The sequence below is a fragment of the Sardina pilchardus genome, chromosome 17 (assembly GCF_963854185.1).
Source record: "Sardina pilchardus chromosome 17, fSarPil1.1, whole genome shotgun sequence".
In the NCBI taxonomy this organism is placed as follows: domain Eukaryota; kingdom Metazoa; phylum Chordata; class Actinopteri; order Clupeiformes; family Clupeidae; genus Sardina; species Sardina pilchardus.
In genome coordinates this window covers 4,613,409-4,641,043 of record NC_085010.1, presented here as the reverse complement: position 1 = coordinate 4,641,043, position 27,635 = coordinate 4,613,409, and the positions used below count along the sequence as shown (strand labels likewise).

Sequence of the window (27,635 nt, the reverse complement as noted above, 5' to 3'; positions counted from 1 at the left end):
TTGTTGATTCAAGTGTGCAACACATGAACACACTCAATAGCCTACACTGAAATTCCATTATGGAATTTGAGAGTCCTAGCTGAGAGATAGGCTACAGTAACTCAACCTCTGGAAATGAGTGTTGTGTGGGAGGGACAGCACCAATGAATCAAACATTCAAATAACATGTTGTGCTGCTTAGGCTGAACTTTGCAGGAGATTCAGCACACTTATAACTAAGTTAAGTTAATATTACCTCCACCAAGGAGGTCATGTTTTCATCTGTTTTTTTTTTGTTTGTTTGTCTGTCTGTCTGTTTGTTCGCAAGATCACTCAAAAAGCTATGGATGGATTTCAACAAAGTTTTCAGGGAAGGTCTGAAATGACCCAAGGTCATACATGTTGGGAGTGATCGGTATTACCATCTGGATCCAGCAAGCAGTTACGAGTAGTTAAGAGTAGTTAACTCTCCCTCTTCCCTCCTCTCTGTCCTGTCATTCAACTCTACTCCCTCTCAACTCTCCCTCTCTGCCTTTTCTCTCCATCCTCCTGACTACCAGCAGTTCATTTGTGTCCTCTCTAGAGGACCTTTCTAAACTGGAATATTTCCCACGCCATACATACTACTGAGCTAAAGGGGACATCCAGGGCTTTTACATGATACCAAATTTATGGGGGTGGGGTTTTGGGAACTTCCTCCTTTTCTTCCTTGAAAATTGGGTCAATTTGACCCAGGACATTACAAGAAAAAAAGAGGAAGTTCCCAAAACCCCACCCCCATAAATTTGGTATCAATTAAAAGTCCTGAATGTCCTCTGTAGAGAACGATAGTTAGCTCAGTAGCATGCATGGTCTGGGAGATATTCAAGTTTACAGATGTCCAGTAGAGAGGACAAAACGAACCTCTGGTAGTCAGGAGGCTATAGTATAGAATTTTATATCACCATTGTTATGCTTATTAATACCATCATGAGTTATAGTAATACTAACCCACTTTATTTCTCTTCGTCTTCCCCCTATACCTCACCTGTGAGGTAAACCACTACCAGTCATCAGCCGTCTTTGTGCCTGGCCCTCATCACACCTGAAGTCCTATCCCTATGACTGCCCTACCATCACCTGATGTAGTCCCCCTGCCTGGATCCCTGGCCCAAGCATCCTAGCGACCCGTTACTTTCCGAAAATTACTGATCCCTATGGACAATTTATTCCCTACACTGGACTATTTGAACTCTCTGATACCACAAATGACCAACTGTACTGTAACTGACCCCAGGCAGATGGGTTGGGCCCTTGAGTCGTGGATCTGTCCGAGGTTTCTGTATCTCCAAATCTAGGGAGTTTTTCCTCGCCCCTGTTACTCATGGGCTCTCTTTCAATGTTTAACACTCACTCACACTGCAATGTTTTGGCACTCTAAGTGAAATTTAAATTATTAAATTATTCTGTATTATTATTCTTTGGTCATTTCTCTGCATGAATACCAGAACTATGTGTCCTAATCAGTGTTGACATCTTTATGTCTATAGCCTATACTCTGGTGTGTAAAATAGTCTGTATTGTTTAATAGGCCTATGCTATCCACATTGTTGATATGGTGATGGTGAATTTGTATTACTATGTGATGTACAGTATGTATCCAGGAGATTCTAAGTGATCACATATCATCAAAATTATTATTATCTGGAGATCATGTGACCCGTCCATGAAGTTGCACACGCTCTGAGAGAGCTCCTGACATGTAGTCCTCTTTTCGACATATACTTCTTGAAATCGACTGTTTTGGTTTTATTTCGCACTCTTTTAAAGGTCGACGGTGCACAAATAGTTGACTTTGACACCTTCCTCCTCATCACAAAAGAGAAAACCAAAGCAACTGGACAGTCGGGCTAATTCAGCTAGCACTAGCATGGCGGACCTTATGGCAAGACTGGAGGGTGTTCTGAAGTCTGAAATGTCAGCAATGAGGAGCAAGTTATCTTCTCACATGAAGAGGGTGTGCTCCAAAATTAACTCACTGTTTGGCGAACAAAAGGAACATAAGAAAATTCTACATGATCATGACCAGCGTCTGGACACCCTCGAGCAACAAGTAGTTGAGCTGCAAGACCGTAGCAGACGCAATAATCTCCGCCTAATAGGTCTTCCTGAAGGCACGGAAAATGATGATCCGGTGGGTTTTCTCAAACAATCTTTACCAGTCTGGTTTCCTTCTCTGGCGGACAAGGAAATCGAAATTGAAAGAGCCCTCGGCATTTACTCAAACTTTCATGCTAAAGCCAACACTACGAAGAGACCCCGAGTGCTAATTTTCAAGCTCCTCAGGTACAACGATCGAGATGTCATCCTTCGTAAAGCTAGGATCAATGGGCCAGTTCGCAGGAAGATGGAGTGAACCTCAGCTTCTTCCCTGACTATTCACCCACCACTGCACTGGTAAACCTCTTGAAAGATATTTAGGCCCACATATTTTTTCTTTATTTTTTTCATCAATCCAAGTATTTGATAGTTATGATAGACTTAAACATTTTGAGTTGGAACGTGAATGGTTTGAATGGTCAACATAAACGTGCTACCTAGAACTGTTGAAAAGGAGAAAGATAGACCTAGCTGTCCAGGAAAGAAGATGTCCATAGATGCAACAATACATTTTATAAAGTCATATCATCTTCAAGCGCAAATGATAAAACTAAGGGTGTCATTATATTAAAACAGAATATATATATATATATATATATATATATATATATATATATATATATATATATATAATTATTATTATTATTATCTCTTGACTGTAAAGCAATAGACCCTTAGAGTGTGCCTGCTATGGGAATTGTGCAGGGCATATGTAATGACAATCTAAAATTGTGGAAATGGAATGTCGAGTGGGAATACCAAACTACACTGTTAAGTAGCCTAAGCCTGATGATATTTTCAAAGCGTGCTTCTCAATACACTCAGTCAGGTTCTCGATACAGATAGACACTGAAGTGAAATTCTTTGAGAAAATTGTTTTAATGGAGAATGTATGCTCTTAATCACAAACATGTGATTTCCCCCCTCATTTCTAATGGAGTCTTTGGTTCCTCATGGATCTGTTTCTTCTAGTTCTGCTTTAGTCCTTGATTATACCTGAAAAAAAAAAGATACTTCACATCCTCAGCAAACAAATGCATATATACATCATATGTATATTCTTAAACAATCAGGGACTCTGTAGCCTAAGTAAATTCAGTAGGCCTATACATGCACACATATTTATTCTAATCATCAAGTTCTTGAATTCAGAATGCATCATCTTAGACTTATTACATGGCTCTTCAGTGTTACAGAAAGTTCCATTCACATGAAAGGGTCTTCCCAATGTTAGGAGTTCTGTTACTATACTGTATATAAATCTATATAAAGATAGCTGCAAAGCATATAATGACCGCTATCAATGGCATTTGTTTTGTGCTTTTGGATTCACGTATTTCATATCAATTCGCAACAAAAATGTTCGCTCATTGCAATGGAATTTCATTGAAAGTGAAAATCAGTTAGTAAGACATTGCCACGCAACACCTAAAACTGTCAAGTTCTATCTGTGTGCCGAATAATTTATTTTGCTAGCGGAAACCACAAAACGGTAACAAAGTCATTGAAGAAGACAAATTGGCTCTAATTTATGAAACGTGCGTATGACATTAAACAGGCTTACGACAGCCGTACGCTTATTTCCACGCAAAGCATGGTATTTATCCATTTGAAAGTGATGGCTAGGCTCCAATCTCACGTCTAGTCTCAACACCACAAGCCAGGCAGTTATCAACATCTGACAACAGCAGTTCTACTGACATAGCATTACTCCGCCAAATTCAGGATGTGAGTAAGGATTTCCAGCATACCACATCATCTCCCACATACCCCAAATCCAACAGGAAGGCTGAAAGGGAGTACAGATAGCAAAAACACTTCAAGTACCTTCACCTTGCCTGCACTATCAAAATACACCCTGGAGGGACTACCCACACCAGCACAGCTGCTTATGGGCCGCAGAACGAAGACAAGACTGCCGACATCACATAAACTGCTTCAACCAGGAACAATGGAAGGGGTGCGAGATGGAATGAGGGTCAACCACATGGAGGTATATCTGGAGAGAGTGATTAAGTCCCGCCCTCCATACAAATGAATGGCGGAGGCTAAGCTAGTAAATCTGGCCAATTCATAGTCAACGCCATATTGAACACTGGAGCTCGGCTCTGACCATGCGCTATGTTCCAAAGCTGGAAATGACGCATGGACCAACATCGATTTTGTTTTTTTTACATTCTGTATAAAGAGAGTTGTCCTCCAGAGGGTGGCAATAATGCACCTTGCTTGCCGCGTAGCAAGAAGAAGAAAAAGTTGCTTGGGAATGCACACCTAGGTCCGAGTGGAGTCCCGCACTGAGTAACGTTTGGCTGTAGCCGCCGGATAGGTACCCACCCACTCAAAATGTCTCAACTCGTGTATGCAAGTTTTTCAGGCGGCATAGCACCGTGCAGCAGTATTTTGGCGGTGGATTGGAAAGTTAAAGACTTGGACATAGTCTTGGACATAAGACTTCCTGCAGATTTGTAGCCTACTTGTTGATATGTTGACTGATTTAATGGCTTAGGATAGCCATATAAGAGATGATTAGGCTACTTTATCTGATGATTAGGCTACTTTATCTTTGGCAAACGCAACATTCATAAATTATATATTTTCATTATGGCAGTGTCGTATAGTTTTGTAATGAATGTATAATAGTATGATGCGTTCTCTCTGCGAAAATAAAGTATTTTGCGCTTAAATCACTCTAGTTTGTCAAAATTAACAAGGTTCAGTTGGACGTCATTGTGTTTCGATATCACAATGTTTCTCTTTTGGATGTAGGCTATAATGCACCTTCATGTCGTAAATTCTAGGGATGAAGCCATTAAAACGAGCATATATAGGGGCGTGATATTTGAATTATCAACCAACTTTTAATCTTATACTGAAAATAGAGTGATACGAAAGTTTCATGAATCACACGTGAGCCCCGTCGTAAGATGATATCTACCCAGCTAACAATTTCTGGTTAGGAGAACGTTTTTAGAACGTTTTTTTCCTGGTTAGGAAAACGTTGCCTGAAAGTTGCGAAAGTTGCCACAAGGTTCCCCAGGAAAGTTTTCTTGACGAAAATACTACGTTTTTTTCTGGTTGTTTATTTTGGTTAGCAGAACGTTCTCCTACCCTTTAGGGAACTTTACTATATTTGGTTGCATTAACGTTCCCCTAACCTCCCAGCAACAAAGTGTAAAGGGGGAAAAAATATGTAGAATTATAGTGACATCGAGGCATGGCTCCGCTGTACACTTGCCGTCTGCGGCGACAGCCTATCTGCAACCTGGGAGAACGAACGTCTCTGATGATTAAGGCAATGACATCATACACGCATGACAATTCACTTACCATTAGCTGCTTGCTGAACTGCGACGAATACGGCTTATTATTACCCCCCCAGCACACGACGTCATTTCAACGTTGATATTTGGGCTAAATCCCGTCGGTCCGTCATGGCCCTGATTTCAACCAAAATTAGACGTAGAATAATGGTCTTGTTTTGGCCGGCCCATTTTGGTCTAAGGAAAGACGTCTTTAGCACGTCCTTTTTCAGACCACATATCAACTAATTAAATCCTGATGTAAATTATCAGTTATAGTCTACCTAGGACTACATTATTGTTCCTGTCGACCATCTTTCCCCCCCGGGGATTGCCCAAATCCGCCGCGAACTCTACGGGCGCCCGGCGCCGCCATCTTGGCTGCCGTTAACTGCGTGTGTGACTTTTGTTACTCATGGCAACAGTTGATATGGACGGACAACTCTGTTTTTAGCCTTCTCCCCTCTGAAAAAAAAATCAGAGGAAAAATTCAGATGGAAAAAAATCAGTCATTGAAATAATGAGTAATTAAAATTCTGATAAAAAAAAAATCACATAAATGTTCACGTAAAGGAGACAGGAGTGAACTCTGCGCATGTACAAGAGGAACGGAGGCGGGAAGCCGTAGCCGAGCCCATTTCGAACTTTGTTTGAAACACACAGTCAGTTGAAGCCGTTGAAGAACAGCGTGAAGATGGAACCTGCTACTGAGGTAAGTGAGTTTATGCCTATGATTTAGGAAGTAGAAATGTAACATTTTGATCGAGAGTCAGTTTTGCCAAAACGAGACGAATGCTCTGAACACCATCAACAGTGCTATCAGAGATGATTATGCGGACAGCGGAGTAATCGAGGATCTGTATGTTACCATGCTAACTTAACCTGTCCTGGGCTAGTTTTACTTGAGTGGAGAAATTCTTCTGTGTTAATTCACTCTACCGCTGATAATGTAGTCGGACTTGAAACCCGTTTGTAATTGCTGTTAGGTCCCGTTATCTCTATGAAAGGAAAGTATTTTCTGTCTGATCTATATTCAACACAATTTAGGGCCGTTTGTGGTAACGTAGGAAGTTAGGAACCTGATTGCAACACGCATGATTTCGTGGACCTGCTTAGAACGTTCACAAAGGTAGCGCGAAAATTTGAATTTTTTTCGCGGCTAGATCTACCCGTCCCGAAGAGTCCTTTGTAACCATGGATATCTCTCCACCGTCCTGCTAGATACACTAGACTAGAGTAGACAAGCAGCGCGCTGTTATCCACTTCATTTTTGTTGTAGCATTTTGGTAGCAACAACTTGTACTTGTTGCCAACAGGACTATTTTAAATACCAGAATCGCTATTAGGCCCACTCTCCATTTATTGTTTATGGTTCATAGCAAGCAGTCATCATTACCAGACGTGGAGAACCTGTTGACCAGTTGTGCAGCATGTTAATAGTGTTATTGTTGTTGTTGTTATTATTATTATGAATAATAATGATAGTAATATCTATCTATTTATTGACTGTCATTTGGCACAGAGTAGTAACAGAGTGGTCAACATTGTCGAGGCTCAGATGCCCAGGTTGTGCAATATGTTGGTATTTTAAAGTGAAAGGTAGGGGAAACTAGTTGTGTGTTTATGTGATTGTATTGTAGCGCCGAAGCTATGTACCCCCTTGTTGGACTAATCCCCTGTGGTCCCTTGTGTCCCCTGGTTTCCTGGTCTGTGTGTGTGTCTCCCTCTTCCTCCTGTGTTATAGACTGTGTCAATAAGTTCTGATGGGTTTGTGTTTAATGATTATTTTTGGAAATTGGTTATGTAAGAAGTGACACTTCCAGCGTGTTTTTACTAGACGCTGCTTTTGAGGTCTGGGATTCCTGTCATTTTTCTGTGTAACTGTTGCTTTTTCTAAAGCCTTTGCTCATTTGTCTTCTCAGCACATCAACTCTTAAGTGTGTCCCTGGAAGATCTACCATCAACTTCCAGAACTGCAACTGCTAGTACTGTCAGATGGTGAATGCTACTCAGGGTAAAAAAAAAAACTTTACGTAAAACCATTTTCATCTATTATTTCAAGTTCTGCCTCAAAATGTGTTTGAAGCCATTATTCTAAGCTAAAGTAACTGCTGGATGACTTTGAAGAATCTGAACAGTGTACGGTTCACTATGTACTGAATTTTATTATTTCTAAGTGTTGTAGCAAGCAAAGTTGTTTTATTCTAACTTTGCTTTTTTGTCTTTTTTTTTTTTGAAACAGCAAACACCATTGTTACACCACTTTGAAGGAGAGCCTGGTCATTTGGTCCCCTCAGCTTCTCCCTTTCTCAGTGATATGTTCATTGTGGCTGGGATAATTGTGGGGCACTCTTTCCTTCATGGAGGACCCTGCTTGTCTGGACTCTGTGATGTGGTTGTCCATACTGCTTCGTGGGAGCCCAGACACGGCTACAGTAAACCTGGAGGACTGTGCAGACCTGGACATTAGAGAAACAATCAGGCTTGTATGTTTACATAGAAAATACTAATGTTTGATGTTATGTTGTGTTTTTATTTTGTTTTGTTGTTGTTTGTGTGTTGCCCCCAAAAGACTGTGGGTCTTTGATTTTATAATGATTTTAGAAAAACTGAGGAGTCAACTGGTGGACCCACTATTATGATTCTATAAACTTTTAACACACTGTCTAACCATTATGTATCTCTTTCATGCTCTCCATCTTCAAGCTGGAGGTGGAATCAAACCTATCAGCTGAAGAAATGGGAAGGGCACAGAACGTGGCCTCTTCCTGGGACCTCCCTCCGCTAACCACAACCAACAGGGCCCTTAATGCTGTGAGTGAAATACATTTATATTTCCCTATGCTTTAGTGTGCTATACATTTTCCTTTCCCCCCCGCATTTGGTAATTTAGTCAATCAGCAGACGCTTCTATCCAAAACAACCTAAAACTACACTTGGAGGTGTGTTTTTTTTATGTCGGTCTGGTTTGACTTGATGTAGCCGTTTTAAGACGACTGCAGACGTGATTATTTCTGAGATTCTGATAAGTTTTCAACCATGACGTATGCACAATAAATTCCAGTTTTGAAAACATATCAGAATCTCAGAAATAATCACGTCGTGACGCCTTCTAAATGCGGCCGCGCTGTCAGCTGTTCATTCACGACAGCGGAAGAGAAAAGTACCTGTTAGCATGCTAAATTCGACATCCAAACGTAACGAGGAGACTCGCGCGAGCTAAACTGCTATAAATTCTGCTTAACATGCGGCGCAAATGTGTTCAAAACGGCTGCTGTACGGTCCTAAAATGTACACCGTACTGCTGCATTCAAGTTAACTCTGCTAACGTCTCACAACGTAGCCTACATTAGGGAGACCAAACTAAGTTATGCATTCGAGCTGTATCTCCAAGCGTTAGAATAGTGTCAACGAAGAGACTCTTGTGTGGGGGCGGATCTGTGGGGGAAATCAATGTGAATTGGAATTGTACATTGTAATTGATAACACCTGCGTGTTCAGGGCTGCCCGCGGTGAAGCCAGAGAGGGTTAGGAGACGCTAGCTAAGGCCGGGGATGTAGGAGTGAGGACTGATTGTCGCTTCCCAGTCAGGGGGTTTTCCTCGTAAGCTGCTGTGGAGGCAGCGTTGGATCGGGTACTTCACCGGCCAGCGGGCCGGTCAGCGGTTGAGACCACACAAGAGTCTCTTCGTTACACTATTCTAACGCTTAGAGATACGGCTCGAATGCATAACTTAGTTTAGTCTCCCTAATGTGGGCTACGTTGTGAGACGTTAGCAAAAGTTCACTTGAATGCCGCCGTTTTGAACACATTTGCGCCGCATGTTAAGCAGAATTAATAGCAGTTTAGCTCGCCGTATGTGGCAACAACAATCCTTCAACAATCGTTAATGTTTTGTTAAATGCACATGCAGAGGCAGTGGTTTCATTCGGGCAAAGAAAAAGCTGCGTGCGCGCAGCTCAATGAAAGTGATTCAATTGATAACATGATTTAAAAATAATTTCAATCGTACAACATAGAACATTATTTCGTGGCGGCCCGCCACAGATTACTCAATGTATGGGAAACACTGTTAATGAAAATGTTTCCTGTCATTTCAGCTGCGGTGAAAAAAGGAGCAACAAGGCTGACCGTGACATCGGGAGAGCTGAGGCAGATCATCTTAAACATGATGCACCTGGACGGTCCGGTGGCGGAGACTTCAAGAATTAAATAAAATTACAATGAAATGGATAACGTTTGTTTGACTGTTTGTTTACGCCTAGCTTGCTATTGTAATGTAGGCCTATTAGATTATGTATTTATCATCTAGATGGTTAAGTTGGTAAATGAAAATGCTTAATGCACATTTTAAAAGCCTATAATAGGATAATATAGGCTTATTTTAACAGCAATAGTATGGGTAATGGTAAAGTTAGCAAGTGCTTAATGCACATTATTTAAAAGCCTATAATAGGATAATATAGGCTTATAAATTAATATATAACAGCAAAATTCTGGTTGAAAATAGGTCCATGGCAGCACCTAAACAAGACGTGGTTTCAACCAAATTTAAACGTTGAAAAGGCGTCTTTCCATAGACGTCTTTTCAACGACCATGAAAAGACGTCATCTAACCTTTCACTTTTAAACCAAACTGGGCCGTTGTTTCGACGACTTGACAAGACGTCTTTTCAACGACTTTTCAACGTGATTTTGCTGGGGGGGTATGTGCTAGTGTCAGCTAAGTATTTAAATGCGGTTAGGTCTAATACTTTCTTCTCTACGGTGTCTTTTCCTATAATAAACGATTAGTCAGATCAAAACATAAGCAGAGCAGGCGCTAGCCTAACACACTGTTTCAACATTCAAAACAGGCTGTTTTTATTGCATCGTATGCCATTAAAAGTCCTCGGTTCAGAATTATGATGGATTTTGGTTTATTTTGTTTTAAATTGGGACTGGGAATTGTGGGATAGGCTGAGTGAACAGCACAGTAACATAGGCTATAACTTGGACGTGTTAATATAAAACAATTCTCCCCCGGGAACATTGTGCTGTTTAAGATGCAGTCTCAACGTTTGAGAAAGAATTCATTGAGTCCTCATGAGAGTCCTCATCATCATATTTTCATAACAAATAAAGCTTTAAAAACATGAATGCATTTCAGGTGCCACTCTAATCGATTATGGATTAATCCAAAACTATTCGTCAGATTAGTTAGCATGAAGTCCTTGTGTGCCTGCCTGGGACTATGGCTAGCTAGCTCTTCCACCCGGTTTACCCTATACAGTGTTTTTTTAAAGCCTGTTGGACTTAATGGAACAAGTGCATGGAGATGTGAAGAATGTGATCGATACCATACAGCCAGCCTACGTGAGTAACTTTATCTCTGTGTTATCCAAATGTCTTAAAGTTAGCGAGGTTGAGTCTGCGAAAACACCAACACCCCAGAACTCACGGACCCGAGATGGAAGTTTCTCAACCTAGCTTCGCTGGCCCCTTTAGCTGACGGGCTGGCTGGTCGGCCGAATATCAATCCAACAGAGGGGGGAAGAATAGAATAGGGCTATATGTCGATTTTGCAACAAATTATTCCGACTTTGCAGTGTGGCTGCTGGCCGTGTTCAATTGGAAACTCATAGAAACTCTGGGGCGATTTTCATCAATCAACCCCACGCACATAACCAGAGAATACCGATATGGTTATACAAATAAGATACCTAAAAACAACTAAGTAGCAACGTTGTGTGAAAAGAGAAATGCAACCAGAATATAACGTTTTTTTCTTTAGTTGTAATAACGTTCGGGAAACTTTGATAACCTGGAGCTAACGTTCTCTCCAGGGTATTAGAAGGTTACTGATAAACTAACCACAGGAGAACCAGCGGCTAACGTTATTTGCTTGCTGGGATTCAACCAGAATATAACGTTTTTTTCTTTAGTTGTAAAAACGTTAGGGGAACGTTATTTGTTTTGACAACCTGGAGATAACGTTCTCTAAACGTTATTAGTAGGTTGCTGAAAAACGAACCATAGGGGAACCAAAAGCTAACGTTAGTGAAAGTTAGCAGAACGTTAATTGTTTGCTGGGTACCCTCCGATCTACGCTGGTTTCTTCGCTCGGTTGATAAATGAGGGCCACTGTGTTAAAGGAACACTTCACCGTTTTTTCATATTAAATTACGTTATTCCCTTAACTAAGACGAGTTGAAACATACCTCTCACGTTTCAATGCGTGCACTCACTGGCTCTGGCGCGCGGCGCAACTTTGATAGCATTTAGCTAGCCCAATGCATTCATTAGGATCCAAACAGAGAAGAAGTTAGAAGCGACCAAACACCTCCATGTTACACGAGTAGTCACACAACCAAGTATGGTGGGACAAAATAAAACGTGGTGCATTTCTAAGCAGGCAAAAGGGATAACTATATTGTGTGGCGGAATAACATTGGGAGCACTTAGACTCTGCGCAGTAATATCCTCACTCCAAAGTGAAACTGAAAGTGCAAGAGTGATGATATTACTGCACCACACAATATAGTTACCCCTCTTACCGTTTTCAGAACGACATCACCCTCCCTGTCTCCTAACCTCCCCTAACCTATTCATGCGTCTGTCTTCACAGAAAAAGACATGTGTCTTAGTGCGCTTACATTTTTTTAAATTAGATATCAACCATTATTGGGCGTGCTACAGGGGTGCTATGGCCAATCCAGGGGGAGCTGTAGCACAACCTAGCTCCCCCCTGGCGCCGACCCTGCAACAAACTAGTGATACCAAACACCCTGAGAAGGATGATGCTGAAAAAATTACACTCCAGCCTCCAAGGGATCAAAAAAAACGAAAGGCTAGCAAGAGATGTCATATTCTGGCAGATGTGCCATATGCAACACATACAGAAGGCAGAATAGAAAGGAACCCATGATTGGGCATGACATACCGGAACGGCCATGGCAAAAAGTATCTACTGACATTTTCGAACTCGATGGAGAACACCTCATCCTGGTTGACTATATACTACTTCATCAAGGTAAACAAGCTCAACACCACTAGCCAGGCAGTTACAGTATCAACATCTGCTTGTTTTTACGACAAATCTTCTCAAATTTGGTTGTTTTCAAGATAAGACGTCTTAAAAGATGTCAAACTCTTAAAGCTCTAGGTAAGTCTTTTTATGCTGAAAACAATACCAACTATATGTTTTTATCCTGATATAAGATTATTAAGACTTGATTAGATTTTATTAGATAAGTGTTTTGCTTCATTGACCTCAAGTTCAAAAGTGCTTTTTAGAAAAGCCTGGGGCTACAGTAGTGCTCAAGAGGCCTTGAAGCTGAAAACTGCACAAATCAGGGAGGAACTACAAAGCTTCAGCATGACTTCCATAGTGGCATCAGAGGGGGAAAGCCTGATGGGTAGGGATGTGCCGCTCGAAGCTGACGTTTCGGAACAGTGTCGAGCTTCCGAAGCGCAAATGTTTCGGACCGTGCTTCGAAACGTGGTTCAAAAACGCCCGTGTCACGTGACCACAGGCTTCGTGTTTCACTCTAGTTTCTAGCGTGCGAGCTACCTGACAGCTGGTTAAACTAAAACACAAAGCCCCAAAATGCTTAAAAGCCATTCGAACACTGAATAGAGGTATGCTTTGAAATATAAATAAAATCCCCAGGTGTTGCAATTAGCAGAGAATGCCAAAATGTGCTTAGTGAAAACGTATATTATACGATTGAATTCAGTCAATAAGCTATAAATCGCGCCTACCGGGAAGTGAACCCGGGCCACCAGAGTGATAGGCAAGAGAGCTAGCACTGCGCCATCATTTCGTTTCACTGTGGAAGGAAAATATCCCATTCGTCACACATGGGATTTGTGTAATCATCGTGTTGGTGAAACGCAAAACATTCATAGCGCCACTAGATGCCACAGTGGAAGTTAAACAAATATATGGGGAGTTGTTAATAAAATGCCATTTTTTTCTGGCGAAATTTCAAAACAACTCAATGTAAGGTAACTTGTCTACGGGGAATCGAACTCCGGTCGCCAGCATTGATGGCATGCAACTACGCCATGAGCCACATTACTAGTATCTTTACCTAAGTAAAATGACGGCTATTTATATTCTTTGTATGAAACAGTGGAGCTTCAGCGTCAAAATGTGATGTTAGTAAAACTGGCCACTAGATGTCAGCATGGAGATGCACGTTTCAGATTGTTTCGAAACCTCGACACAAGTCCGGCGCAATTGCTTCGAACGCTTCGTTGTTTCACAAAGCCTTGTTCTGCCCATCCCTACTGGTTGGTTTTCTAAAAAGATTAACTCAACAAAGAAGCAGACATCTAATGAGGACATCTCAGAAAATACTGTGAAGGATGAGATCAATGTCTACTTGTCTCTACCATCCATTCCAGCCAAAGAGGATCCACTGATGTGGTGAAGGGGCCATGCATCAGAGCTGCCTCATCTTGCCAGGATTGAAAGGAAGCTTTTGTGCCTCCCAGCAACCAATGTTTCTTCAGTGCCAGTGGGTACATCATTTCCCCTTGTAGGTCAGTACTCAAACCAAACAAATGAAATACCGGTGCATTTCAAAACAGTACAATATCATGGAAAAGTTCATCCAACCCATTGTTTTTTTTTTTTTTTTTCTTTTCAAAACCCGAAACTTTCATATAATCTAGATTCATTACACATACAATTAAATATGTCAAGCCTTTCATTTTACTCTTGATTATTCTAATAGTAACCATAATGTGCATGTGCACTTTATGAAAATCCAACTTCCAGAATTTCAAAATATTATCATAAAGATACAGAAAAGCTGAGCTCTAACCAACTAGCTAAGTCGCACCAGCAATGGTTTCCTGAGCCTTTAATCTTGGTGCAATGGACTTTTCCATGATATTCAAATGGTCTAACATTTTTACATTTTGGGCTAAAGTTGCATACAGAAAGATCAGCAGCATCTCATTTGTTGATGATTGTTTACACATTTGGTTTTGTTGTTTTAATGCCAGCAAGTCTTTAACTGTTGAATTTGTTTTACAGTGCCCTCCATTAATTTTTGGCACCCTGGTAAAATTGGTATACAACGGAGCCCTCCGGGTGACATGGGGAAAACAAACATTGGTAAACATTTTTTAAAAAATGTATGTACTTTTGCGGGATCTGGCAAAAGTTTTGCGAAATCTCGCAAAACTTTTTTTCTACTTTTAGAACTTGCTGGGCTTCCTACTTGACCCCAATAGGCCCACAAAGCAAGACAAGAAAATCCATTAAGCAGAGCCAGGAAAAGATTGTTTAACAACTACCTCTAGCAGAATCGAAATTAGTGCTTGAGTTTTCTGTACTCTCAGGCCAGTGGTCACTTCTTTAACTGGCAAACAAAGTTGTGACAGTGGTTGCCAAGCATCGATCGAAGTCTCGAAGCCTCTTGGAAAGCTAGGTGAATAGCAACTGTGGGTAAACATGATACTATGATTGCTCTATCGCTGTTGCGCTTTGTTGGTTTTCTGGACACATAGGCCTATGACACTGGAGGGAGAGGGAGACACCTGTGTGCAGACACTCATACACACAACATACAGGAACATCACAATGCAACTAAGGACGTTTGTTCCTCCCGGTTTGCTCGTTCGGCCCTCTGATATGATTGCCATCTGGCAGTAGTGCTTTGTGGGCCTATTGGGGTCAAGTAGGAAGCTAAACAAGTTCCAAAAGTAGAAGAAAACTTTTGCGAGATCTAACTAAACATCCTCATTCAATGTAAATGTAAAGTAATTAAATATATCCTCATGTAATACAATTGGTCAAATTTAGCAATATGATTTAAAAGTAATCCTCATTTAATATAATGTATTAGTAAAATCAAGTGTTTTCCTTCATGGTCACAACTAATATGTAATTGTATAGACCTCCAAATCCTGATGAGTTGAACTGAGCCAGCAAGGCCAAGGAAAAAGTTTACAGCAAAGAGGTTCCAGACCCGTGGGATAATAACCAAGGAGTAGCGTGCCCAGATGAAGCCTATAGCCACAGAAAATAGGGAAAACACACAAAAACAACTTAGAAAACATTCTCACTAACACCATGCCATTCACCACTATTAAGTGTCATGCAAGGAACCACTTACAGCTGAATGTGCACTTTAATTGTGGCTGCTCAGCTAACATAACATTCTTATTTGGATTCAGAAAATTAAAAGTTGGTTTGGGTGCACTATGGTTTGCAAAGAAAGTATTTTCTGACAGAAATATAACTTAAGTGTGGGTGTTTGTTTTGATTTACATGTAGATTGTGGGAACCTGAAGAGAATGTTCTCGTTTCATTGTATAAACGTTGTACAGAAGTGGATTGCATTCACATCAGAAAATATCACATTCTCATAATTATGAGAATTACAAGATAAGGCTCTCATAATTACGACATAAGTTGAAAATTATGTTCTCACAATTATGAGAAAAGGTCACATAAAGTGAGATGAAGATATTTCAACATGATGGATTCTTGCTGGAAGTAGAATCAGGAGCAATAGAGTGCCAAAGCCATGATTTTATAATAATAGAGGCCGCTTCGCGTCGTGCCTAACAACGCCCCTTAGCTGTTCGATTATACATTTGATTAACCCATGGCCTCTTGGGGCTTATTGCTTAATTATGACCTTTGTCATAATGTGTCATTTGGTTTTTGGAATGTCAAAAAACAAAACTAAACTGTCAAAAACATTCCAAAAACCGAATGACACATTACAACAGTCATACCAAATAGATTTTCTTATCTTGATATAAGATTAATAACACTTGGCTAGATTTTTTTTTTTCATCTTATTTCAAGTAATATTTCCAAAAAACAAGAAACTTTCACTTGCAAGATAATAGCATAAAACAAGTCAAACTCTTATCAAATGAAGTCAACATGATCTTATGGCAGTACGTTAAGTAAATATCATTATACTAAAAACAACACCGACTATATCTTTTGATAAAATGAATGTCACTTGGTTTATTTATTTATTTATGTTGCAGTGTGGGAATTTTTCCCAAGTTGTCTGAATTTGCACACAGCACACTGTTGTCCCATGGCTTAGGTCTCAAGGACCCCTGCAGAAATCATTACAACAGGGGCCCTGCTCACCTGTGGCTGTTAGCACAGCAGACTGATAGGTGCTGAGTTTCTCTGCAGGGCGAGTGAAGTCAGAAATGCCAGCAACTACCAATCCCTGCCAGAAATGCAAAATCATAAAGCGGAAGCTGTATCATATGTGTAGTAATAAACAATAGTTTCATACCATTGTTGTTTTAATAAATTGACGAAAATGCAAGCTGTAAGGTGTAAATATTGTAGGATGTATCAGGTTAAGAGGAATGTGAACTACTTACCCATTTAACCCATGGAGCCCAGAAGAAGACTGTCTTTGGACCTACAGCACAGAAAAGAAAAAAAGACTTGCACTGATTAAATACTAAAAATCTGGTTAGATTTAATGTTTAGTGGCATTGCCCCGATTTTGATGTTCTAAAATAGCAACTGCATGACCGCTCTTACTGCACCATTACAGGTTTGACTTTGCAAATATGTCAAATAACTATTTTTGCTTATAAGGATGGTCATGGCTGCATAATCCAATTAATCTTGCCGGACACACACACAACAGGTTTGCCATTACATTGTCATGACTAGTTAAATCAAATTCATGTTAGCTTTTCTATGCATTGGTCATAACTGTCTTTCATTTAGTTATCCAGATTTGTCATGGGTTTTGTAAGTGTAACCAGCGTTGGGAAAGTTCACTTTCTACATGAACTAGTTCAGTTCATAGTTCACACATTTTAAAATGAACTCGTTCAGTTCCTAGTTCATAATTCCAAATTTTGAACGAAGTTCACAGCTCCAAAAAATGAAGAAAAAAAAAGAAATTCAATATGTTGCAAACTATACTCTTTTACAATATTTCATTAGCCATTTTCAGACAGGTTTTACGCTTGCCGCATGACGGTAGCGGACATTCAGACACGAAGCATGCAAAATGTATACGGCCTCTTGTTGTTCACATCTAATGTAGAATTTCCAATTGGGCTTAGGTTCGCTGGGCAGAAATGCGGCCGCTCTGTCAGAAGAGTGTAGTTTTTACACCAGGAGAGGAGGCTACCTTGCTGCATTAGCTACCTGCAGCGTGAGAGATGGAACTGTTCAGTGACATAGGGCGCTTTAAAAGGCTATACACGTAATACTTCCCTTGATCATCAAGTGCGATTTTTTCCGCGATTGCATTCACATATCAGCTGTGGTAACATTACGGAAACATGAATTCAGACAGGCATAGAATCTGGCATAGACAAAGAAGCACACGCAACGGTTGGGCAACATTTTGTGCTATTAACAGTGTGTTTTTTGCCTGAACCTTATTGGACGAAATTAAAAAAAGAGTGAACGTGACGTTCACATACACCAGAATGAACGCGTTCACAGAATCGTTCATCAGGCAGAAATACAGTTCGTTCAGTTCAAGTTCACCAAAATTATGAACGAGTTCATGAACTTTCGTTCAATGAACCACTCAGGCACAACACTGAGTGTAACACTCCCACTATGGTGGTGTGCAAGTTTAATTGAGTGTCTGTCACTTTAAGAGCTCCATGAGTTAAAGGTTTAGTTTGAGTTTCACAGTTGTACAATGATTTGTAATTAGAGATTCATCTCTATGGAATTTTAGGGCCAATAATTAATATTTATTGGTTTGTTGTGGGCGATACCGATACAATCAATAACCGATAATATACTCTTGAAAAAATTAAAAGTGAATTGAGAACAGCATTTAATGAGAATAATTTAATTTCAGTAATTATGCCTACCACCAATGATGGACAGAACTCATTAGTCTTCAATGGTACAGCAGTCCAAAAATAGCAGTAGCCTAGGTCTATGTGTGGCTCCTTAAAGGAGCACTCCAGGGTTTTTTCATAATAAACTATGACATTACCTTAATTAAGACGAGTTGAGGCATACCTCTTGCATCTAATAATAGGACAATATGTCCTTTGCCAGGTTAAAAAGACGTTTCTGATCTGGGCTGAGGATAAACAAAGATGTTTTAGGCAAAACAGCTCCAGTCCCAATGTTGTCTAGCATCATTGTTTCCACAAGAAACACTTGAGATGTTAAAGGGGCACGTAAAATGAGCCAATTTGGGAAAACCTTCCTGCTCAACCTCTTCTTTTTTTTTATCTCAAAGAAAGTTTAAGTTGTACCTTCTCATTGTTTGCCTCTAGCAGACAATATTGCCTTCTACATGCAGTAGGGAGTGTTATTTCTCCAAAGGTAACAGGAAAACCTATTGTGGCTGCTTCACTTGAATAGAGAGTAAAGACAGGAAGGGAATGCATCACAAGGGAGAGAATCCTACACGACCCATACATGATGGCCCAAAGCAGCACAACTGGATGAACAACTTGTGAAATTACAAAATGGATGACATAGGACACTGAAAGAAATGTGCTGTGCCCCTCTAGTGGGACCATCACATACTGTAGACTGTTACAATGAAAACTCACAGCCTCTCTGTGTTTCTCTCTCTCTCTCTCTCTCTCTCTCTCTGTCTATCTCTCTCACACACAGAAACACACACACACACACACACACACAACTGAGACACCCCTCCATAGCCTAGGCTACTAGAATCAGAACAATCCAAGATTGTTGCAGCACAGAATGACAGTTAAGCTCAGTGTTCACTTAGCATTATCAACACCGCAGCGTAAATGAAGTTCAATCATGCATGCAAATTAATTAGTCTGTTCTTATCTCAACAAAGTCAATGGCGGAGATACGATTTGTTAGACAGACAAAGTTATCGGCGGTTAGCAACATGCATGTAAGAGCCTAGGCGGTAAGGTAGCTGTGGTAGAACACAGCTAGTTCTCTACACACAGACAAAACTCACGGTCACGACTAAAACTGTGATGTTGTTGTGTTAATCCCAGAAATGTCGTTTGCCCATTCTTTTCAACTCAAATCACTATAAAATCTCATAAAAGGAACAAAAACACAGCTACCAATGCATTTCTATGGAACTGGAGTGTGTCTGCCTGCACGGAGTTATTGGACAGCCTTTGGCTCATCTGTGTTCGATAGGCAGGGGTGCAAATGGTAAATTGGTGTTAACTTGATAAAACTGGTGGAGACTAGTCTTGGCTCTGCATTCCACACAGCAGAGCTACTGTGTGGAATACAGGGCCAAGACTAGTCCCCACCAGTCATGGGTTACCCTGGGTCATTCTACAGAAACGCGCACACTTTTAGCATAGCAAAATGCCCCCCCCCCCAAAAAGTCATTTTTTACATTTAAACTTAGACTACATTATTACTGAAGTATTTTGCTGCAAGGATACACATAAAAAATGTACATTTATATTAAGTTTACATGTAATTCCTGAGTCACTGGTGTTACTTTACGTCTTCGTCAAAGTTGTCACTGGTGTTTCCAAAAAGTAACACAAGTGATGGTAACACCAGTGACAATTTTGTGAAAAACTGCATTTTACAAAATGGCTGCTATAGGGAATGAAAAAATATGCTGTTAGTCAGGTTAGACTCACTATAGTTGAATCCATTGAACCCATTTGTGTTCTGTTTTCACTTTGTTTCCCTAAGAGTAAAGAGGGTCATAGTGACTTTAACAAACGCTTCAATAAGAAATCATCAGTGTGTGACCTCACAAATGCACCTCTAAAAGAATGGTCAAAAAATCCCACAAACACACTCCTAACCTTGTGGAAAGTCTTCCCAGAAGAGTTGAAGCTGTTATAGCTGTAAAGGGTGGATTAAGGATGGGATGTGACTGAAGTTCATATGTAAGTCAAGACAGGTGAGCAGATACTTTTGGCAATATAGTATATTTCAAAATAAGAGTTTTGTTGTGCAGTAACACCAGTGACATGAATCCCTCGGACAGATGCATTTTAATAAAAGTAATCATATTCTTTTGATATTTTGTATTTAAATATTTGCCTATGCTATTGATGTGATAGTTATATGAATTATTGCATTGAAACTATTTCAAAAACATTAATTTGGCCGTCAATCTGTATACTTGAGGGTTGGAATGGGCACTTTTGTGGTAGGCTATCTGGAATCCTATAATCCTATCCTGTGTCCCTTCGCTCTGGTGCAGCACCTTGGCTCATCTTCCTGGTGCCTGTCGGTGGCGATGGTCGGATGGGCGCGATTTGCCATTTGTATCAACTAGGCCTTTACAAGCCATCTCATCTGCTAAGGTTCTGCCAGCGATTGCGGGTGCAAATGTAGACAGTACACTGACTCTTGCTTGGATGCAGTTGGACTATATGCGTAGACGTGGACCTTTCCGGTTTTGTTTGTTTTTATTATCTATTTTATTTTTGTTGATGTCTGTCTGTGTCACGGGTATGCTGGCGATTTCGCCGCTCCGTCCGGCATCTTTTATCTTGTCTCTCTATCAAAGTATTCCAACTTTGCCTTTTGGGACTTATTGAGTGTTTTTGTTAATCTATGTTATTTTATTATTTGTTGATTTTTGTTTGATGTCTGTTTTTGTATGTCTTAATGTCACGGGTAGGCTATGCTGGCGATTACGCCGCTCCGTCCATGTTTGTTCATGTCTTGTTGTCATGCTGGCGACTACGCCACTCTCGGCACTGTCTCTGTTTTGTGTAAAGTGCTTTGGGTTGCACTCTGTGCACATTAAATGCGCTACATAAATAAAGTACTTACTTACTTAGCCTACTTACTATAAAATACATTTTCAAATAAATTGATGGCTCAAAAACAAGTGGTTGTACAATTAACATTTTGTTTTACTTATCAATACAAAAAATGGCAAAAAATAGGTGTTTTTCAAAGTGTAGCCTAACAGATCTGTAAAGTGTCGGGACAGAAAAGTGTGCATTTCTGAAGAATGGCCCAGCTAATGGCGAAGCTACCAACATAAAAGACAGTAATCGCGCCAAATAAAGGCCAGAAAGATTTTGCCATCTGGGTAGTTCAAATGTTGATGTCTACAACTTGTTAAATGTGCACATGTAGCCTGTAGCCTATCACATTGATAGTTGACAGTGTGGAGCACATATATTTGATACCATGCTAAAACAGGAATATAAAATCATCATTTGACAATTGATCTTAATGCCTTAATTCAAAAAATGAGTAAAAATAAAACCGCCAAGGACAACAATTTTCTTTGTGATTGAGGAATGTGTCGTAAATAAATAAATGTTTTCCTTAAATGCTAAGGGAAGGAAGTATTTGACCCCCTATGTAACCCTATGGGAATTTAACACGTAGGGTTAACATAGGGGCAGGCAGATTTTTATTCTTAAAGGCCAGCTATTTCATGGATCCAGGATATTATGCATCCTGATAAAGTTCCCTTGGCCTTTGGAATCAAAATAGCCCCACATCATCACATACCCTTCACCATAGCTAGAGATTGGCATGGTGCTTTTTCCAGTAGGCCTATTAGCCTGTTTGATTCGCATTGAGCTCAATGAGCATCAAACAGGCTAATAGGCCTGCTGGAAAAAGCACCATGCCAATCTCTAACTATGGTGAAGGGTATGTGATGATGTGGGGCTATTTTAATTCCAAAGGCCAAGGGAACTTTATCAGGATGCATAGCCTAATATCCTGGATCCATGAAATAGCTGGCCTTAAAAAATAAAAATCTGCCTGCCCCTATGTTAACCCTATGTGTTAAATTCCCATAGGGTTATAAGGGTTCAAATACTTCCTTCCCCCTAGCATTTAGGAAGAACATTTATTTATTTACGATAGCCTACATTCTTCAATCACAAAGCAAATTGGTGTAGTAGCTACTTACCGGTTTTATTTTTACTAATTTGTTTAATTAAGACAATAAGATCAATGATCAAATGATGATTTTCTATCTTTTTATACATTTTCTCCTCACGGTATGTCACAAGTTGTGAAACTGAAGGTGCTCAGTCCCGTCACCGCCGCTTGTGGATATATTTCGTTTAATTGAACAAATAGTCAGTCCACTGATTTATTTTATAATCAGGGAGAGCGTGTGAATTGACGGATCCCGTCGTCAGATCCACGCTTTAGGCTATGTCTAAACAAATAGCGTTGCCTACCTACAGAAGCCTACATGGAGGAAAGGCATGTGAGTTGCAGTGTGTGACGCTGCGTCTCGGCATGAGCTTGAGACCCCTATCCTTGGTCCCCAACTGTTTCCATGACCAACATAAGCTGTAGCCTGCCAAAAGCCTGGAGTCGTACTGTCTATTAAAATTCTAAATGAATAGGCCTGCAACAAAGCGGGAATACCATCACGTAAACCTAGATCGTCTGTTTTAACCTTATACCTACGATAGGCCTGCATAACCACACTTTTAAGACAAAATCGAGGAACAGAAAAGCCAATTTAAATGAATGATTTACCTGCTGGATGATTGTACAATGGCCTTAACTTCGGCGGCAGGATCTGCTCTACACTGTCTAAAGTTTTATGATAAACAGATCTGAGCCCTCCCGAGTAATACCGGACGGTCTGCAACCGTAGGATCTCCCTGACTGTGAATCGGATCATATCTTATGACAGTACTGGCAAAACTAAATATTTAAAATAGCCTCGACAGCCGCACCGCAATAGCAGAGTAGCCTACTACACCTAAAGTTTCAGTGAGCGCCTATTGGCCATTGCGCGAAGACGCCCTGCGACCTTAATATCTAAGGGCAAGATAACAGGTGACTTATGATTTCTGTTTGGACTGGCTTATGGGCTAAAAGCTGTCAAACAAAACCACGCGTGATCAGACTGTAGGCCTAGGCTAAGAAACTAAATGTTTAAAATAGAAACCAACAAAAAGATGTTTTCTCATTTTGATTGCTGTAGTTGCCATAGGCAGCTACTACAGGTGAAGTGGTTAATGGTGAAACAGCCTATGAAATTAAATGTTTAAAATATTCGCCAAAAATCAACAAAAGGATGTTTTCTCATTCTGATTGCTGCAGTGGTTGCCACTGGTAGGCTATACTACAGATGATATCTGGCATTATGGTGAAACAGTAGGCCCTATGAAATTAAATGTTTAAAATATTAACCAAAACTAAATCAGACATTTTATCATTTTGATTGCTAGTTGCAAATGGTAGGCTGCTACTTACTACATGGGTTTTTGAAAGTCATTGCATTGTACAATTTGCACTTAAGAAATACAAAAGGAATGTAATAGCCTATTGTAAACAGTTATTAACACTATGAATGTTTGAAGATTCACGAGGTCAGAAAAATGTCTCCTGTGCAAAGTCTATAGCTAGGTCTACATGTTTGTTACATTTTGGCCAGGACAAGCCGAAGTCTGTCTAGCCATTTTGTAATAATAATAATAATAATAATAATAATATGGCAATCTCAAAGCGCTACAAAATATAATGCAAATTGAATCAGATAAAAAATAATGCAATTTAGAACAGAGAAAAAAGAGAAAAAAGAAGAAAAAATATCTATAAAATATATTTCTTGTCTACTAATAAATGATGTGCTTTAGTAGAAGATAAAAACTAGGAAAGAGAAAATCTGTGAGGATGGAAACGTTTTGTGGGACAAGGTTAGTAGAAAAGTCAACAGGAAATATTTATTGTTATATTATTAATTTATGTTTATTTGTATTTATTTATTATTCCCAGCAATAATAATAAGGGGGTGTTCACATTAGGAGGTTTTTATTTACAGAAAACACTTGACCTGCGTGTAAGATAAAAAGCTGTTTTTCTTTTTCTGAAAAAATAACTTCAGTAAGAGTTTCACTATGACGCAAACTCTTGTTCATTGGTCAGCTGTAAAAAAAAACAACAACAAAAAAGACTTGATGTGGGGTGTTTTTTCTTGGAGAGTAGAAATGTTCTCAACTTGAAAACCACCCAGAGTATAGGGGGGGGAAAAACACTGGTGGCACACACACACACACACACACACACACACACACACACACACACACACACACACACACACACACACACACACACACACACACACACACACACACACACAGGAGCGCAGATAGTATTTTTGAACTGGGGGGACAGCTGTCAGACCCCCCCCCCCCCCCTCGAAACTGAAACGTCTGCAAACCCAGTAAAATAATCTTTTTTCAGTAAAGACTTTGTCTATATTTTGTGAACCCTTCCTGCCTTTTCCTGAGTTTTAAATAATAAAATTCAAAAAGCATACAATACAAATTCTTACATTTTGATGTGTATCTCACCACAGCAAGCTGACAGCTTGACATGACTTTCATGTATGTGTAAGCCTGACTGCCCTGACAACGTACGGCAATATAAGAACCATGGTGGAGGGATACTTTGGGGCTGAGCAATTGACAGAAATATGCTGTGTGTGCCTTACAGTTTCTTTTTACTTTTTTAATCGCCTCACAGACGTTTCGGGTTGTCACCCTTCCTCAGAGTGAGATATGGTGATTTCAACTTTGAACCACAGTAGGTGTGCCTAAATAAACTCAATTGTCCCCTTTGACCCCGCTGGTACCCAGCACTCTCCAACAGGAGGAGAACCAGTGTCACAGTATGCCCATATCAATTAAACCACAGTTTCCAACATGCCCAAAACATGTTATTTTATATAAAAATGCCATCCTCCCCCTCCTCCTGGTGCTTTCCTGACCTCTGGCTGCAGTGTAGCTGCACTACAATAAGAAGAAGATGGATATAGCCTCGTCAGGTAAGCAGGTGGTAGAGCAGCGGATTGCCTTTGTTTGCTCAAGCTCCTTGTCATCTCTGTCCAGTCAAGTGTTGAGAGTTTTAGTGCTTGTTGAGGTCCAAATGTATGCAGAGAGCTACGTGATTACTGCAAACGGTGTGAGCAACATAGCGTGAGAAGATGGGCATCGTGCACGGCATTGTTTCTGTCTCCCATTTTTATAGTCCATATTGAAGTTTACTCTGCATTGTGTGCTTCATACTGGTGTGTTGGGTTATATTGTGAGGCCCGTCGGGCACTAGAAGGAACATTTAATGTACATGGTGGGTACTGCTAATACTCAGTAACTTATTTACATGCAGTGGGTCTATGTGTTGTGGGAGTTTGCTATCGCTGTGGGTTCTACGTTGTGTGATTGATTGTAATTTTGTAATCTGAGGTGTCTCCGAGGGCTGGAGAGAAATTAATAAATGGTTTATATTTCCATAAGCCTTTGATATTTTGACTCCGTCTTTGATTGCTTATAGACCTCACAATACTCTAGGAGTAAATCCTCTAATAGATTTTATAACACCAGGTATTTGGTTGACAGGTTCAAAACTGCGCAAAATTGGAAGTGTAGGATCATTATGACACCCTCTGAATATGTGCACATTTAGTGACTGTACACTATACTCACACACATGTGCACACACATTCTCTCTCACACACACACACAAACACAGGTTATGGGATGGGTTAATACGGCCCCTTAAGACCAACATACAAAAAAGGTGGTCCTTCTAGGCCCCAGTTGCTAAGTTGAAGTCATTTTTAATGGAATCTGACTTTGAGAAAGTCATACATGCTTTTATCTCAAATAGACTTGACTACTGCAATGCACTTTACACTGGAGTAAGTGAATCCTCTCTCACCCGTCTACAACTGGTTCAAAATGCAGCAGCCAGACTTCTCACTGGTAGCCTACTGGTAGCCTACTAGGAAATGGGAACATATAACACCTGTCTTGGCTGCTCTCCACTGGCTCCCAGTGAAATACAGAATCCAGTACAAAGTAGCACTGACTGTTTTTAAAGCTTTAAATGGTTTAGCACCTGTGTATGTTGTGGACATGTTATCTCCATACATTCCAAAGCGATCCTTAAAGTCTGCCTCACAGTCTCTGCTTAGTACACCACGATCACGTCTGACACAGAAAGGAGACCGTGCTTTTAGCGTGTTTGCTCCAAGGCTATGGAACAGCTTGCCCAATGAGCTAAAAACCATAGCTTCAGTGACTGGTTTTAAATCAGCGCTTAAAACACATTTTTACCGTATTGCATTTGATAGCTGCTGACCTTGCATGTGATCCAGGGTATTTTTCTGCTTGCATTGTACTGTATCTGTATCTGTCTTCTGTCTCTGTTCCTTGTCTTTGTCCTTTTGCCCCTCTATTTATTTTTTGTATATATTTTTTTTCCATATGCTGATTGTGAAGCACTTTGGTTTTAAATGTGCTATACAAATAAATTTTACTTACTTACTTACTTACTATATGGTTCTCGAGATATTAACAGAAAACCGTGTCCGCCCTACCCTCCTTTCGGGGGTCCAGTCCGGTGGGGTACAAGGATTACAAACAATGGTTCCATGCTATCCTCATGCGGCTACATGCCCACCAAGTTTCGTGCGCCCCGGTCTTTCAGTGTCCCGGGAATCCTTGACGGAAAATCGCACATGCAAAAGGAATTTTTTTAAAAACGGACTAAACCTAAACCTTTGCTACGCAGCGGTCATAATAAGAAGGAAGAATGATGAAAATAAATACATACAGCCCCTGTGTATTATTAACCTGGCTGAATAAATTGGGCAATACTTACATAAACATTGGGTAGAGCCAATAAATAGACAGAGAGGGTGTTTATGGTCATGATTTTAAGCTATTTGGAAGAGTTAAGTACTGTGCCATGGAAGTCTGACACTTTTTGTCCAGTAAATAGCCTAAACCTTAAATGAAGTGATATCAGTATGTCATTACATTACTGGCTTCAGTTATTACATTTTTTATATTTTTCCCCATCCAAGCCAATGACGTAATAACCAGTCAATAATGTAATAACTTACAGTACTACATTATTGGCAAAACGTTATTACATTATTGGTTTAGAAATTGTAGGCTATTACATTATCAGCAAATTATTAAATGATTGGCTTTATTACAATACAATTATTACGTTATTGGTCATTACTACGTTATTGGACGTTATTACATTATCGCCTGATAACACATTACTGCGGGAGCGGGAAGATGAGGGACTGAAAAATATGTCCGCCGCAAACCTCTATAACAGTGCACATACAGTATGGTCCAATTACGGACAAGAGATATCATCAAGAAGCTGATAATAAAGATTCACAAAGCTAGCTTTACTCAGTATTCTACATAGACCTGTGTGCAAATCCTGTGAAAATGTAGACCTCATAATGGACTCAAAGGTCCTACTAAACACAGTAGTAGTGGTAGTGAATGAACATTGATCTCAAC

General features: G+C 40.1%; 1 protein-coding gene and 1 long non-coding RNA gene across 2 annotated transcripts; one reads left to right on the top strand and one right to left on the bottom strand.

The window, feature by feature from the left end:
* Positions 1–2,978: 2,978 nt before the first annotated feature.
* LOC134062670 (mitochondrial pyruvate carrier 2-like) lies at positions 2,979–23,106 on the bottom strand. The gene is made up of 5 exons (XM_062518772.1): positions 22,834–23,106; positions 16,776–16,816; positions 16,531–16,615; positions 15,312–15,423; positions 2,979–3,114 (listed from the first exon to the last, which is right to left on the bottom strand). Exons 1-5 carry the CDS (start codon positions 22,979–22,981, stop codon positions 3,087–3,089), a joined length of 414 nt encoding a protein of 137 aa, XP_062374756.1. The 5' UTR covers positions 22,982–23,106; the 3' UTR covers positions 2,979–3,086.
* LOC134062671 (uncharacterized) lies at positions 5,860–9,993 on the top strand. Its single transcript, XR_009935486.1, has 5 exons — positions 5,860–6,129; positions 7,340–7,431; positions 7,660–7,903; positions 8,124–8,231; positions 9,518–9,993. It is a non-coding gene; the product is annotated as an uncharacterized LOC134062671 (long non-coding RNA).
* Positions 23,107–27,635: the final 4,529 nt, after the last annotated feature.